The sequence below is a fragment of the Apiospora marii genome (genome assembly GCF_038362585.1).
Source record: "Apiospora marii strain CBS 49790 chromosome Unknown utg000003l_segment0_segment0, whole genome shotgun sequence".
Lineage (NCBI taxonomy): Eukaryota > Fungi > Ascomycota > Sordariomycetes > Amphisphaeriales > Apiosporaceae > Apiospora > Apiospora marii.
The window spans coordinates 2,512,670-2,526,574 of NW_027117374.1; the positions used below are offsets into that span (position 1 = coordinate 2,512,670).

Below are 13,905 nucleotides of genomic sequence, written 5' to 3' on the forward strand. Positions count from 1 at the left end.
TAAGGGTATATGTTCGTCAACTGGCTTCTTGAGATTCGCCAACTCCCAGATCAAGACCGCGATGGCTCCTCATCGCTATGATGGGCTTTATCTTGCTCGACCCTAGTGTCATCATCATCTTCGTGATCGTCGCCGCTTTGTTCTCCCTCCTCACCCCCTTCCCCGTCCTCGTCGCTGTTTCCTTCTTCTCCCTCTTCTTCGCCTTCTTCTCCACCGCCTTCTTCGCCCTCTTCCTCACCGCCTTCTTCGCCCTCTTCCTCACTCTCTTCTTCACCCTCTTCCTCCTTTTGGTCTTTGTTAACATTCTGTTTTTGCTTGCCGCCGTCATTTACGCCGTTGTTCTCATTTTCGTCGTCTCCCTCTTCCTCATCGTCGTCATCTTCGTCATCATCATCCTCGTACCAATCGGGAATCAAGTGATTGTCTGCTTCGCCGTCCTCGCCGTCTTCGTTGCCATCGAGCCTTCGGCGGGCCACCTCACGGCCGACCACGGGCAGTTTGGTCACGCCACGGTGCTTGGCCTTGTCGGGTATGAGTGCTGGGTCGAGGAGGCCCACCTGCATGAGGACAGAAGCCTGGTCCCAGTACACATACTCATGAGCAAGCTTTCCACCTCGCACAGTAACGATTGAGACCATCAGCACTTCAACCTTCTTTTTCGTCGGCGGGACCCCGGGTAGGATCCACGGCATCTCGGTAGTGTGTTTGAAGGCAACATGGAGCTCATCGACTACTCTGTTGGTGCCGACGGTTCGGGAGAGCAGTGTCAGCTGCAGCGATCCAGGGTTGCGGTGGAGGAAATAGTGCCCATAAAAGTCATGCAGCTCGTCGGCACCGATCCCGCCGGTCTGCGTCGGTACGAATGTCACGTATGGAGTGGTGTTTTTCGTGTACGTGGACATGGTCTTCTGGAGGTTTTGCGTGAAATATTTGGCTGAGAATGTTAGTTTTTGGAAGTCCTAGTAGGTAGATGGGATCAAGGAAAGAAAATGAGAAAATATTGAAGCACGTACCCTGGACATTCTCTTCATGCACTCGCTCCAGGTTGGTATCGCGTCGCCACGCTCTCCGAGTTGTCGCAAGAGATCGGCTCCAGGCCAGGTCCGCACTGATTTTGTCGTACTCTTCCAGATCGTGTTCCGCAAAGCCACTATTCGCATCGTATGAAAACGTGGGGTAGTTGTACTTCACGTATTTCCCAGTGCCCATGCCTTCGGGGATCTTGCGATTGACTGTCCGCCGCTTCCCCTGGATGCCAACCATCTGATCTTGCTTGACGATACCCACTGTCTCGTCTCCCTCGGCCAAATGGACCAGCACGTGGACGCCACCGGGGTAGCGCGTGCGCGGATCCGGGATTGCCGTCGGGTAGTATGCGATGAGACAGCACAGCTTGAAGGACGGGTTGTTGTCGAGGACGTGGAAGAATTCTAAGCAAGCCGACGCCGCTTCACCATAGCAGACCAATCCATAGGTAGAACATGGGCCAAGGTCTTGGTTGTTCAATGCGCGCAGATGCGTCTTGTACTCCTTGCCACCCTTTCCCATGGAGAAGTACTCGACGTCATAGCCTTCATTGCGCCATTCGGCTATGGTGAGCTCGTCGAACTCTTCCTCTTCTGCCGTAATGTATAGTTTGGGCTTCCCCTTAGGGAAATCATCTTGAGTTGATATTAGCTATCGTCGTATCGATGGTATCGAGTCTTCATACCTGAGAGGAAATTAGGGTCATTGTGGTTGGGTCCGGCCCCGGCCATGCTACCTCCCGTTATATTGAGTGTACGGCCATTGCGTTCCGACTCGGGTAACGCAGCTTCGACTATCTTCGGAACGTCGAACATGATGAATACACGTGTGGTGAATTTGTCAATAAAAACAGATGCTATTCATGCCGTACTCATTAGGAGGTGTCCCTACTCTTCGTGGCTATTACTCTTATATTCTAGTTTGAAAAACAGGATTACAATACCGACCGTCATTGAACCATGACGTCAGGCTCGATCCATCGACCACCATAACGCCATTGGGGGTCCCAATCTCCTTGAAACAAACCCTTGACGAAATAACACTTCGAGGTCGTAACAATTCAATTAAATTCGGTCAACTTCATGTGTTGTCTTATTTGTCGTATCTGATGTGGCAATTGCTTGTCTTGTAAATCGCAAGGAAACAACGGTTCTGATACTAAACATCAAGCAAGTCCTGCTGCATTGTGCTGTCTCCACTGTTGTTGACCTTTACCACGCAGAGATAGGTAGTCGGGCAACGACTCCGACCGTTGTGACTAACAATCCCCGCAACGGACACTAACAACTGTCATCATACTTCATCAAGTTCAACTTGCTTCCATCAGCACCCCACTCTGCCACTGTCCAACATTGAGATGAATAACGGCCACGCAATTAAGTTATTCGGTCTATTACACTTCTATTGTACGGAGTATTGTTTATTCAAGTGTTTATTCGAGCGTCCATATGCCAGATCATTCCACTCGACTTATGTAGAGGTGTTAGAACTGGTTGGTCCGGAGTATTGTCAAAGGCAGTGCTGATCAGTCCACCATCCATCCCACCCGCTACCTACTCCAGTGCACCACTCATCTCTTGTAATCTTAGCTGCACATCTGGTGCGCTACCACGAATCTATCAAGGATGCTATCGCAACCGTAGCAACGGCACATCTGGAAATGGGCAGCGTAAGTAAGAGTTTCTCCAAGGGCTGAATATCGCTGCAGACGCCAAACCTACCTCTTCTTTCCCGCCCGGGACGCAGTCAAAGATTTTGGTCGCGTTGGACTCCTGGCCCATTAATACTGTGGACCAGCAAGCGGCGGAGTCAATGACCTGGTAACACGGCGCAGGATCGCAAGGGCCGGGTTGTTGTTGGTCCTGCCGGACAGCCAGCGCCGGAACGAGCGGCATCAGGAGGCAAAGAATCGCCGGGGTTTGCATTTTCGTCGGCTGGAGAGGGACGGAAGGCGGACTGGGTGATCGAAGGCTAAAAGAGTGAAGTGAAACCAGATTAGGTACGCAGTCGAGGAGGCGTTCAAAGAAATACCATTTACTTATCAATACCTACCTAATCATGCTGCAAGGGGTAGAAGTGCCGTAAGGGGTGACTTCTACTCATTTGGGTCCAACTACTCCTAGATACCACAGCTTGAGGCAGCATGCATAATGTTTTCGTTCGCAGTACGATGCGCACGGGTCTCTTGTGTCTATTTAGCCTAGGTTCTGGTAGATGGCATATCAGATAACGTGACAGCATCGGACTGTCGGCAGTTGATTTGCATGCAGTCATTTCAGCCGCCCTCAGGTAACCATAACTTGGGGGCTTAGATATCCTCAAACTCGAATTTCACCAAGATGGAGCATTTGGTCTCCTTTCCTTTCAAATCCAACAACCTGATAAAGTTCCAATCGTCTCGAACATACAAAAGCCGGACAGTGGCTACACCGTACGTAGGGTTTCTGGCCCACGAATCGTCGCTTTTGATCAACATGCGAAGGAAAATGAGCTCGTTGTCGTCGTACTCCCATCGGAGCTCCTCATCCCAGATGGGATCTGTCGAAGGCGGATTCTCGCCCCGGTGAAGAAATCCGAGCCTGTGCTGGTGGTAGGGGCCAGTCTTTTGCTTCGCCGCGAGGTCTTTTTCATTGGTCACCATCGAACAGGTCAAGTACGGCTTTACATCACTGGCATCGCGGTCCGGGGGTAGAGGGATGTCGGTGGCACCGCCCACATGCAACCGGAGTCTCTTTCTCTTGCCTGTGTTGAGCTGTCCATTTCCGCCCGGACGCAGGGCAGCTGGCTTAAGAACAAAGCCGTCACTTCCGGTGAAAAGCGCCTCATTACACTGCATGGCCGCCCCGTAGGTCTGCCAGTTGAGGGCACAAATCTGGGCCCCTATTCCCCAGAAGGATACTGCCCGTAGATTTCTCGAGCTCACGCGCGTTCCCTTCGGAAATACGCGTACTAGACCGGACGCGTTGTGGTGGGCAATCTTTTCGGAATTCGCTGGCATGTGCTGAAGGAGCTGTGTCTCCGAGACGTTGATCAAATGATGGTGAGGCTCTTTGGTCCCCCATTCAACATCTTCAAACCAGGAGTTATCAGGAGGCTTGACGGATTGAGCATAGACCCCCAACTCGGCCAGCTCGGGGATAATGACGTTTGAGGCAGCAGCTGCTTTCTGCTCGCGATACTTCTGATGGTTTCGCCTTTCCTCCTCATCTTCTGAGGAATCTGATAAGTCATCCTCTTCCATGACCTCGTTCGCGTGGTGATACTCGACGATAATACAAATCTTAGAGCCCAGGTCGTTGAGGCAGACATGGTCATCGGAACCATCTTGTTCCAGATGTCCTCGGTCGCGCACAGCCTTGCTCAGGAGTCGGTCGCCGAAGACCTCTCGCATGATGGTAACAAGTCGTAGTTGCCCGTACGCATCGCAATGGTTTTCCAAACTTATGAAGATTGGTGCGGCTCGATATCCCTGTTCGTCCACAGCCTCGGCAGCCTCTTGATCAACAACATCGCGAATCGTCTCGCAGACTTTTCTGAACGCTATATGAGATACGAGCGTATAACCATGCGTCACCTTGGGTTCTTCTTTGTCGTCGCTGTTCCACGCGTCGATCTCGACACATCGTGCGCCGGTGCGAAGTACTTTTTCGTAAGCTGCTGCGGAGCTCTTGCCAAACAGCTGATGAGCCAGCAGGTAAGTGTTGTGGCTTGAACTAATGAAGTATTCTGGCAGTGTGTGGGACCGATCTGTCAAATGCGCTGGCACTGAGATGTGCGGGCGCTGGACCAAGGCCTCCAAGGCCGCTGTGGGTTGGTCGGAATCGACACCGGCTTCTGCCTCGCTCAGAACGTTCTGCTTGACCAAAAAAGACCTCAAAGCATGGCTGACACGTAGTTGGCCCGTTGTGATGGCGGTCCGGCGACCAGCGTGTCCTCCACCCGCCACACTTTCAAAGTCGATTTGCTCCCCATATTCTTCCTCATCGTCTTCGCCTTTCGAGAAAACGTTCAGCCTGCTTAACTTTGAGGTCAGGTCAGACATAATGGAAATGGATGAATGGGAAAATTGCAATCGACGAGAGTTCCCGAAAGATATTGCTACATATCAGGATTTGTTTGCCATTTTAAAAAGAAAGAGGAACTGAACTGTCCTTAAACCGTTTCAGCCGGGATTTCGGCACCCTCAGGCGCCTTTTCCCAGGTTGTCATGCCTTGCTTACGACGATGAGAATGGACTTGGCTTACGCCAGTGAGTTTTGGTGGGGTGGGATGACCCCCCAATTGTGGCGCTTTTCGCAGTCAGGCTCACTCAGCTCAGGCCCGCGATGAGCATCATCATCCGTCACCTTGTTAGATACTTGACGCCTCACTTCCTCACGTGTATATACCAGTATTTCTTGAATACCGCGGACGCCTCGGTCAGGTGCAGCTACTTCTGTGATGCCAGTGATAAGTCCATTGCTGTATGAGAGGGGAACCACACCTTTAGCGGTGGGATTTTAGTGGCAGATGCGATCTTCCCAGCATCGCATTCCTTGGGCCCGGCGCCCGTAATCTGACTTGTACATACCGCAGCTTACAGACACCCGACTCTCCTTTGTCAATCCCTTAGCAACTTCAGTTTACATTGTGTGTGATTGGTCATTGTCTTGCATTTTGTTTCGGAATCCAGCATCACTTCGCCATGCTGTTTCGTGCACAATGGGTCGATTGAGTCGAGGCTGCTTCAAATGTCGGCAACGACGCGTTCGCTGTGATCAAGGTCGCCCCTCTTGTCAGCGCTGCATCAAACGAAATGAAGTCTGCGAGGGCTACCGCGACGAAGCAACTCTGATATTTCGGCACGAGACTTTAAAGGTCATGCGACATGCACAAATTGCCGCGGCGGTATATTACACCCCTCCCGCATCGATAAGTCCCCGCCGTAGGAGTCGGTCGGTTGATGGGAGGAGTCCCGTCTTGTTAACAGGGTCGGTGAATTCTTCCCACTTTAATCCAGATGAAGCCATATCCCTCCCCAATCTCCCTTCGCCATACCCGTGGCTGAAGCAGATCCCCCATCATGTCCAAGTCCACAAAGAAGAACAAGCGGTGGAACAGTTCATGGACAAATATGTCATGTTCCCTTGCAATGAGTCCTCATCGCCTGGGTTTCTGGAGCATCTACCATCTCTATTCAAGGAAGTGAATGTCGAAGGCCGATATGCTCTGCGCTGGGCCGTCAGAGCCGCGGCTTACGCCGAGGCAGCCAGAGACTCCGAGGGAAGCCATATCGTCCAAAGAGCTCTGCACTGCTACGGCGAGGCCTTGTCGGCGCTGGGCGAGTCACTGGCAGAACCAGGCAAAACACCTGACGATTATGACTTGATGGCCATTGTGGTCTTGGACCTGTTTGAGGCAAGACGAGCTCCCACCTGGAATTTCTGAGTTGGATTCTGACAGTAGCAGGCCCTTTTCCTACCAGATCTCTCCCAGGTCGGTGCCCACACTCAAGGCATGGCCCAGATCCTGAGACTGCGAGGCTCGAATCAGTTCTATAATCCGCGGGGTTGGTCTCTCTTTCGGCTGGCGCATCACCGTATCGTAAGTCTTGCTCTTATGTAGCATGAGAGGTATGCTCACTTTCAAACCAGCAAAAACAGCAGTTAGCTTTCAATCAGCCAGCGCTCATGGAGTCGACGGTTTGGCTTGATCAGCTAAACGAAATGGTGCCATTCGTCCGGCTGGAGAAAGATGCACACGAGATCAAAAAGACGTGCGAGAGAGCACGAAGCCTCTTAGAAAGTGTGACAGTGGATAACGTCTCTACTGATGCCGTCAAATCAATCCGGGAACTGTACGAACTCGATCAGACAGCTTCCGGCTGGCGGCAACGTCCCCAATGGCATTTTAGAACGGTTGCCGCCAGCGACTTGCTTTTGGACCTTCCACTTCAACCAATCACCCGCCACGTTGAGCTTCATGGAGATGTTTGGAAGGCCTACGAACTCAATTATCATAGGACAGCCCGAATTATATTGCACCAACAGCTTTTGATGGTGCTAAAAGCAATATTGGCAAAACCTAGCCTATCAGAGCCAATGATCCTAAGTCTGCACGATATGATGGACCGGTCAACAACGACTGTGGGTGCCCTTGTGGAATCGATACTGGCCACCGTCCCTCAATCGCTGGGCGATATCGACCATTCGGGTCGCGTTCCTCACGCTCAAAATGGAATCCCTAAGTGTAGGTCGATTGGGTGTTATCTTCTCTTATGGCCGATCAAAACAATCAAAGCCCCCAGCTCGGCGGCGTCTTTGGAGCAAAAAGGCAAGGCCCGGTCCGTGTATGAACGAATTCGAGACTACACGGGAATGAAGTCAACGCTAGGGGATTTGAGCATGTTGCCGTGATTCTGGATGGTTGTCGAATTCGGTGGAGTGGCATGGGCAGCCACGGTCCCCACATACCGTTCCGAACCCGAAATCTGGGTTGATGGATGCATCTCAGCCATCCACGTCATGGAAACGCATCGGAACGAAATCATGAAGTGGAGGGTCTGCTAGTTTTGCGACCGTTTTGAGCATCATCGGGTATCGCCTGTCAGCATGTCAGACAGAGCCAACGGCTCATGGCGATAATGTTTGTTGGATAGATCGTGCTTGAATGCGTGCCGACAACCAACGCCTCTTTCCTATATAGCGGCCCTCCAATCAGGCAAACTCGGAGTGTCTCCCACCCCTCATCAATAATTCCACGGATATTCCTTAGCCAGAACCAACTCCGACTGTGCCGCACCTCGTGTCTCTATTTAGAGCAGCAACTTGCTCTTCATTCGGCACGACAGTCTTCCCTCAGCCAGAAGCATCTCTCGCTACTGGAAAAGACCACACTTCAATCATGTTCACCATCACTCGGCTTCTTATTGCCATGCTGGCCGTGATGCCGGCATTGGCTCTCCACGTGACCTCCGCAAATGGCCTCAGCCTCCCCGAGGTACGTTTAGTAGTGGCACCCCACCCCATAATCAAAATGACAAAGGATTGGGAACTCACTAACGTTCACCGTCTAGTTCGAAGTTGCCGCCAGGGCCACATGCAGTACCAATGACGACTGCCCCGGCGGCGCATGTATCTGCAGAGGGGGCTGCCACTGCATCTCAGGCCCCCCAAGAGATTAATACCGGCATGGATCTTGTTCATATTCCACCCTAATTGCTTGTTGATAGTGGAATGGCAACGAAGCATGCGGATAGAAACATTCGCTCTTCATTACCAACAGGGGGAAGAGGAAGGATTGACCATCCTGGGCAACGGTTATTATTTGCTTCATAAGCCCATGGTTGTCTAATACATGAATTCAATACAAAACTTGCGAACTAGCCAAAGACCACAGCACCATATACCTAGGCCCCCTTCATTTGACTTGATCGCCAGACCTTCTACGTCGCGCCTATCCCCATACGCCCGAGACAGCATTCGGCTTCAATCACTTCCTGGCTTAGGCCCCTGGAACACCGTCTCCTCCAGCACCGTCCCGTCCTCGAGCTGGACCTTGTCCGCGCCTACCATGACGAAGGCGATCCGGCACGGCTCGTCCGTGCGGTTGATCCACTGGTGGTTGGCGCCGCCCTGGATGATGAACTCGCCCGCCTTGACGGTCTTTTCCTCGCCACCGTCGAGCGCCAGCACGATCTCGCCCGACATGACGACGCAGTAGTCGAGGCTCTGCGTGCGGTGCATGGGTACGCTGTACCGCGCCGGGAGGTTGGTGATGCTGAACAGGGTGCCGCCCGGCGGGCAGCGCGGGATCTTCTGGGCCGGCGCCGCCGCCACAGAACCAGCATCAGGCGAGTTGTCGTTGGACACGGGCACGGCGTCCCGTGTGTCAAAGGTCGAGAAGGAGCTCTTGCTCGGGCCGAAGGGGGAGAAGGCCTCGACGGCCTCGTCACTGTGGAAGATGGAGGTGCCGTCGGCGGCGTGGCCGGTGATGACGAGGCGGGGGTTGGTGAGTTGGGCCATGGCTGTTACTGAGAAGCTAGATTGCTGGTGATCGATGCTGTGATGAATAAAGTAGAGGAATATGTAGTGGTGGCGGTTGCTTTCTTAGGCAGAATCGATTGGGTGCAGTTGAGAACAGAGATACTTGCAAGGCGATGATGAGGAGAAGGAATATCTCTTCGAAGGTGTAACTCGATCCCTTTATATGCAGTCATGGCAATTCCAGCAACATGCTGAGCTCCTAGGTTATCGTATGCCTTGACTTGTAAGTCCTCGCGCAGCTAACCGTGTTGGGAAAGGAGGACGATGCTGACGCCCCGAATCCATCTCGCGCAAAACGTCGTATGATTGGCTGTTCGTGTATATATCTCCACACATCCTGGCTGGCTAACGGGAGGCGTATCAACTACGTGTGCTAGTGGCCACTATGGCCCCTTATCAAGCATTTTACTAATGATTTCCTGGCCTTTAACGCATATAATGCACGACAGCTAGTCCGTGTGTATTCGTCGTTGTCCATGAATCTTAGACATTCATAAGTTTACGACTAGGGGGGTGCTGCCCATAGAATAGATAGCAAACGGCGGGACAGTCAGATGGTAAAGGATTGACAGCACTCAAAGGGGGTGATACTAGAACTGCAGATCGAAGACGGCAATTCAAAGGAACCCTTTTGGGACTTCGAGTATTATTTAGTACAACATGTATGAAACCGCCATGTTATCGACTCTCGCCATCATGGGTTGTCCGTCAATTGTGTTGCTTCTCAGGCTATGGAGCGTGAGTCATTCTGAGAGAAGATGGATTTCTTTCTCCCTAAACGAAGGCTTATCCTATCATATATGGACCTGCGGTTCTATGCCGGAAGTCACTCACGATAACGACTGGAAAGCTCGCGGATGTGATTGAAACGTGTAACGCTGGCACGACATCGAGGCGGCACAGCTTCCATTCCATGCCAGGTTATCTTGATATTCCATACATGCCTGCAGAGCAAATTGAAGCGCTCTTCACCCTCTCCTGTTCCAACAGAAGCCGGGGATACTCCAGGGCGAACCAACCGCTGCTGCCTACCATGTCTGGAAACGCTCCTTTATTCCTGAAATTTGGCGTCACTCATGAAGCCCGATCCATAACGTGTAATTTTACCTGGCAGCTAGTGATCAACCGCAAACAAAAATGAGTGCCATCTGCAGAATCAGTAGCAAATATCTGTCTCCACCCTACTGTTCGTGTCCAATGTCCCTGCTTCTTGATTATTACAACGAGAATCCCCTATAACGTCGCTGTCGCCCGAGTAATCGGTAGGATATCTATCACAAAAGGCCCAGGGACACCATGGGTTAGTACTGCTCATTTCATTTGCATGGATGCTTTGCTGACAAAACGGCACCACTATAGTCCTCTCTGGGGTTGATATGTTCCGGAGGTTTCTCCACCGGGTATTTACGATGTCAAACCCCGTCGGAGAATTTGGCCAAAACGCCTACGATACTTCTGACTTGCAGGAAAAATCCTTTACTAATAGCTTGAGACCTGCAAGTAAGTTTAATAGAATAGAAGCCCCTCGTTCGGCCGATGTTTCTTGGAAATCCGATTGTATTCACACTTTAGGTATTGACACCCTGTCCTCGGTATTAGCTAGGAGATATTATATCCAATATGACGGAGCCTATGTCGACAGGTCTTGTCCAAGACTACACCTTTAAGCTGGCTATGCTGATTCTCATTCTGGTAAAACTTGATCTACCCTGACGTTCCGATAGGATCATCCTTTACTAATTCACCTTGGCCTGGTAGTTTCTCTCACACGCAATATGTACAGCAGTGTACAATGGACTGTTTCATCCTTTGGCGTCTTTCCCGGGCCCTCTATCGCATGGAATATCCGTCATTCCTCGGACAGCGTACTTAGTGTCTGGTAAACTGGCTTTCCACGTCAGCGATCTGCATACGAAATATGGTGCCGTGGTGCGCATCTCCCCCAATGAACTGGCTTTCTGCGAGCCGCAGGCCTGGAAAGATATATACGGCCATCGCCAGCAAGGCCAGGAAGAGTTTCCAAAGTACAATGGTTTCTATCGACCGATGAAAAGGAAGAGTCCGGCGTCCATCATGTCAGCTCCGCGTCATGATCACGCGCTACTCCGCCGCCAGCTCTCCCATGGGTTCTCTGACCGCAGCATGCGAGAGCAGGAACCCATTATCGGACCTTATGTCGACTTACTCATCAAGCGCCTACGCCAACGTGGAGGTGACGGTGGTAAAGCTTTGAATATGCGCGAGTGGCTGAATTGGACAACCTTTGACATTATTGGCGACCTCGGATTTGGAAGCTCGTTTGGTTGTCTCGAGCATAGCGACGACCACCCCTGGGTCCGGAGCATTACCCGTACTGTCAAGGTCGGCAGTTACATCCAGGCCATATACGAGCTTGGGGGCATCCAACTCGTCACTTGGATAGTCGACAGCGGGATATGGGCATCTCGCAGTGAGCACAAGAGGCAGGTAAACGGAAAGCTTGCTCAAAGGGTCCAACTCGATGCCCAGCGGCCGGATCTCATTGAAGGGTTACTAACAAAGCAAAGTGACCTGGTAAGTAGCCAATTACTGATATATCCGTGCAGAGCCAAATTCATGTTTCACCTAGATTTCGCTAACTTCAATGGCAATAGTCTTTTGATCAAATATCGGCGGCTGCCTCAACTCTCATTGTTGCGGGTTCGGAAACCACGGCGACACTTTTGTCAGGGGCGCTCTTCCTTCTCGCCAAAAACAGAGGAATTCTAGCCATACTGACCGAGGAAGTGCGGTCTACATTCCAACGGGACGGCGAGATCACGTTGAGCTCTGTTAGCTGTCTTTCGTATATGCTGGCGTGCCTAAACGAATGTCTTCGTATGTACCCACCCGTGGCGATCGGCCTTCCCCGGGTGGTGCCGAAAGGAGGCGCGGCGGTGGCTGGCAGCTTTGTACCAGGAGGCACCGTCGTTAGTGTGTGGCAATGGGCAGTCAACCACGACGAGCGATTCTGGGAAAGCCCCTGGGAGTTTCACCCGGAGCGGTTCCTCGGCAACGACCCACGCTACCAGGGCGACCTGCTTGACGCTATGCAGCCTTTCAGCACTGGGCCTCGGAACTGCATTGGGAAGAAGTAAGTGATAGGGTCTGCTGGTGGAAAAGAGGCAACTCGAGAAACGACAAATGCTAATGTAACCATAGTCTTGCATATGCGGAAATGCGCCTTATACTAGCTAAGATCATCTTCAACTTTGATATCCATTTGGCGGACAACTCAGAAGACTGGATCAACAGACAAAGTGTCTATTTTCTTTGGGAGAAGCCAGCTTTGCATGTGCATTTGACTCCCGTTTCCCACTAAGCGTCGGGATGTCGCGGTCATTTTGATGTATGAGTCTGCACTTGCCAGTAAGTTATTACAGAGCTGTTGTAGCACGAGACTTAAGACTAAATTTGTATTCATTTACTTACATGGATAAAGGAGGTTCATAGATACATCTATGGCTCTTTATATACTATCAACTTTTAGTCAGGCCTTCGCGAGCATTGTTTCGTTCCGGTTCCTACTTTGAACTTGGTGGCTGTACCCCTTTCCCCCTTTTTCAAGCACAGCCATGCTTGCTGCAGGCAAATGACCGATCACCTTTCGTTTCTTGGCTCGAATATAAAGATCACAACAGTTGTCTGATTGCTAAACGAGACTCAGTTTTAGTGTGTCGTACGAGATTTAAGTGACCCGAAGAATTACCTCGTCGTCGCCAAGAATGAAGAGCCGAAAAGGGAAGCCCCGAATGATTTGTGGGTCACAACCTTCCCCCCAACTCCGTCGTGACAGGCCAATATATCTCGATCACGCTAACCTCTTCAAGCTCGGTAGACATATCCCGAGATGGCTATCTTAAGGCCTTTGCCGGCCAGCGAGATAGCGAAGTACTTTTCCTCCATTTCGACCATCGTATCCCTTGCTTGAACGACTGCGAAAAGAGTATTACACACGACCATTGCTTACTATGGACTCGAGGAAGAGCGAGCACGACGAGGAGGAGCAGGCGTTCCTGGACCATGCCGGCATCTCTCCAAAACCCCACAGTTCACGGAGGACGGCGACCTGGTGGTGGCGTTTGCTCCTCGAACTCGCCATGGCGAGCACGATAGTGTTGTTGCTGTTCTTTCCGCCCTTCCCTCGTCGAAACACCATCAAGAGAATTCCGGTGCCTCAGCGTGAGTCGATTGCTACTCAATATATGTCGCCACCAACATCACTAACGCTGCTGTCAAGTTCCGAGGAAGATCTATACCTTCCATGACGACCCGAAATACATGCGCGGGGACATGTTCTTCAATGAATCCGACACTCTGCACACATTGAACCACTGGATCGAGCTGAGCTCCGGTATACCTCCCACCCATCTCTGCTGAGACCCAGCTGCTAATTGAGACCCATACACGCATAGGCAGCCGAGGCTACGTAGTGATCAAGGACGCGGAACGCTTCGACCTGCCGGACCCGTACACGGTCGCCATCGACCGCGAGAACGAGGGGCCGGGCTACATGATGTCGTCGTTCCACCAGCTCCACTGCCTATCCTACCTCGCGGAGCACCTGCAGCAGGGGTACGCCGGCGTCAACCTGACCGAGGAGGTGGCCCACCACACGGCGCACTGCTTCAACTACCTGCGCCAGGGCATTATGTGCTCCGCGGACACGACCCTGGAGGGCAAGACGGAGGCGGGGCCTGGCGAAGGGTCGGAGCACGAGTGCGTCGACTACGATGCTCTGCTGGAGTGGGCCAACAGCCATTCGGCGTACAAGTGGCGCGGGAACCTTCCCGATGAGGCTGTACTATAACACAAGTCGCGATAGCAATGCGAGTGA

The 13,905-nt window shown here is 51.9% G+C and overlaps 7 protein-coding genes across 7 annotated transcripts; 3 read left to right on the forward strand and 4 right to left on the reverse strand.

Annotated features, from left to right (window-relative positions):
- Window positions 1-50: 50 nt before the first annotated feature.
- Window positions 51-1,841, reverse strand: PG985_004294 (uncharacterized protein; the record flags this gene model as incomplete). The annotated part of the gene is made up of 3 exons (XM_066824063.1): window positions 51-934; window positions 1,014-1,661; window positions 1,712-1,841. 3 exons carry the CDS (start codon window positions 1,839-1,841, stop codon window positions 51-53), a joined length of 1,662 nt encoding a protein of 553 aa, XP_066687223.1.
- Window positions 1,842-2,611: 770 nt separating this feature from the next.
- Window positions 2,612-2,951, reverse strand: PG985_004295 (uncharacterized protein; the record flags this gene model as incomplete). Its single annotated transcript, XM_066824064.1, has 2 exons — window positions 2,612-2,680; window positions 2,748-2,951. The coding sequence occupies 2 exons, from the start codon at window positions 2,949-2,951 to the stop codon at window positions 2,612-2,614; spliced, it is 273 nt and encodes a 90-aa protein (XP_066687224.1).
- A 383-nt stretch (window positions 2,952-3,334) lies between these two features.
- PG985_004296 (uncharacterized protein) lies at window positions 3,335-5,068 on the reverse strand (the record flags this gene model as incomplete). Its single annotated transcript, XM_066824065.1, has 1 exon — window positions 3,335-5,068. The coding sequence occupies one exon, from the start codon at window positions 5,066-5,068 to the stop codon at window positions 3,335-3,337; it is 1,734 nt and encodes a 577-aa protein (XP_066687225.1).
- A 659-nt stretch (window positions 5,069-5,727) lies between these two features.
- PG985_004297 (uncharacterized protein) lies at window positions 5,728-7,421 on the forward strand (the record flags this gene model as incomplete). The annotated part of the gene is made up of 4 exons (XM_066824066.1): window positions 5,728-6,405; window positions 6,475-6,609; window positions 6,660-7,254; window positions 7,306-7,421. 4 exons carry the CDS (start codon window positions 5,728-5,730, stop codon window positions 7,419-7,421), a joined length of 1,524 nt encoding a protein of 507 aa, XP_066687226.1.
- Window positions 7,422-8,492: 1,071 nt separating this feature from the next.
- Window positions 8,493-9,029, reverse strand: PG985_004298 (uncharacterized protein; the record flags this gene model as incomplete). Its single annotated transcript, XM_066824067.1, has 1 exon — window positions 8,493-9,029. One exon carries the CDS (start codon window positions 9,027-9,029, stop codon window positions 8,493-8,495), a length of 537 nt encoding a protein of 178 aa, XP_066687227.1.
- Window positions 9,030-11,123: 2,094 nt separating this feature from the next.
- Window positions 11,124-12,390, forward strand: PG985_004299 (cytochrome p450; the record flags this gene model as incomplete). Its single annotated transcript, XM_066824068.1, has 3 exons — window positions 11,124-11,603; window positions 11,684-12,162; window positions 12,231-12,390. The coding sequence occupies 3 exons, from the start codon at window positions 11,124-11,126 to the stop codon at window positions 12,388-12,390; spliced, it is 1,119 nt and encodes a 372-aa protein (XP_066687228.1).
- Window positions 12,391-13,039: 649 nt separating this feature from the next.
- Window positions 13,040-13,878, forward strand: PG985_004300 (uncharacterized protein; the record flags this gene model as incomplete). Its single annotated transcript, XM_066824069.1, has 3 exons — window positions 13,040-13,250; window positions 13,309-13,422; window positions 13,484-13,878. The coding sequence occupies 3 exons, from the start codon at window positions 13,040-13,042 to the stop codon at window positions 13,876-13,878; spliced, it is 720 nt and encodes a 239-aa protein (XP_066687229.1).
- Between the last annotated feature and the right edge of the window lie 27 nt (window positions 13,879-13,905).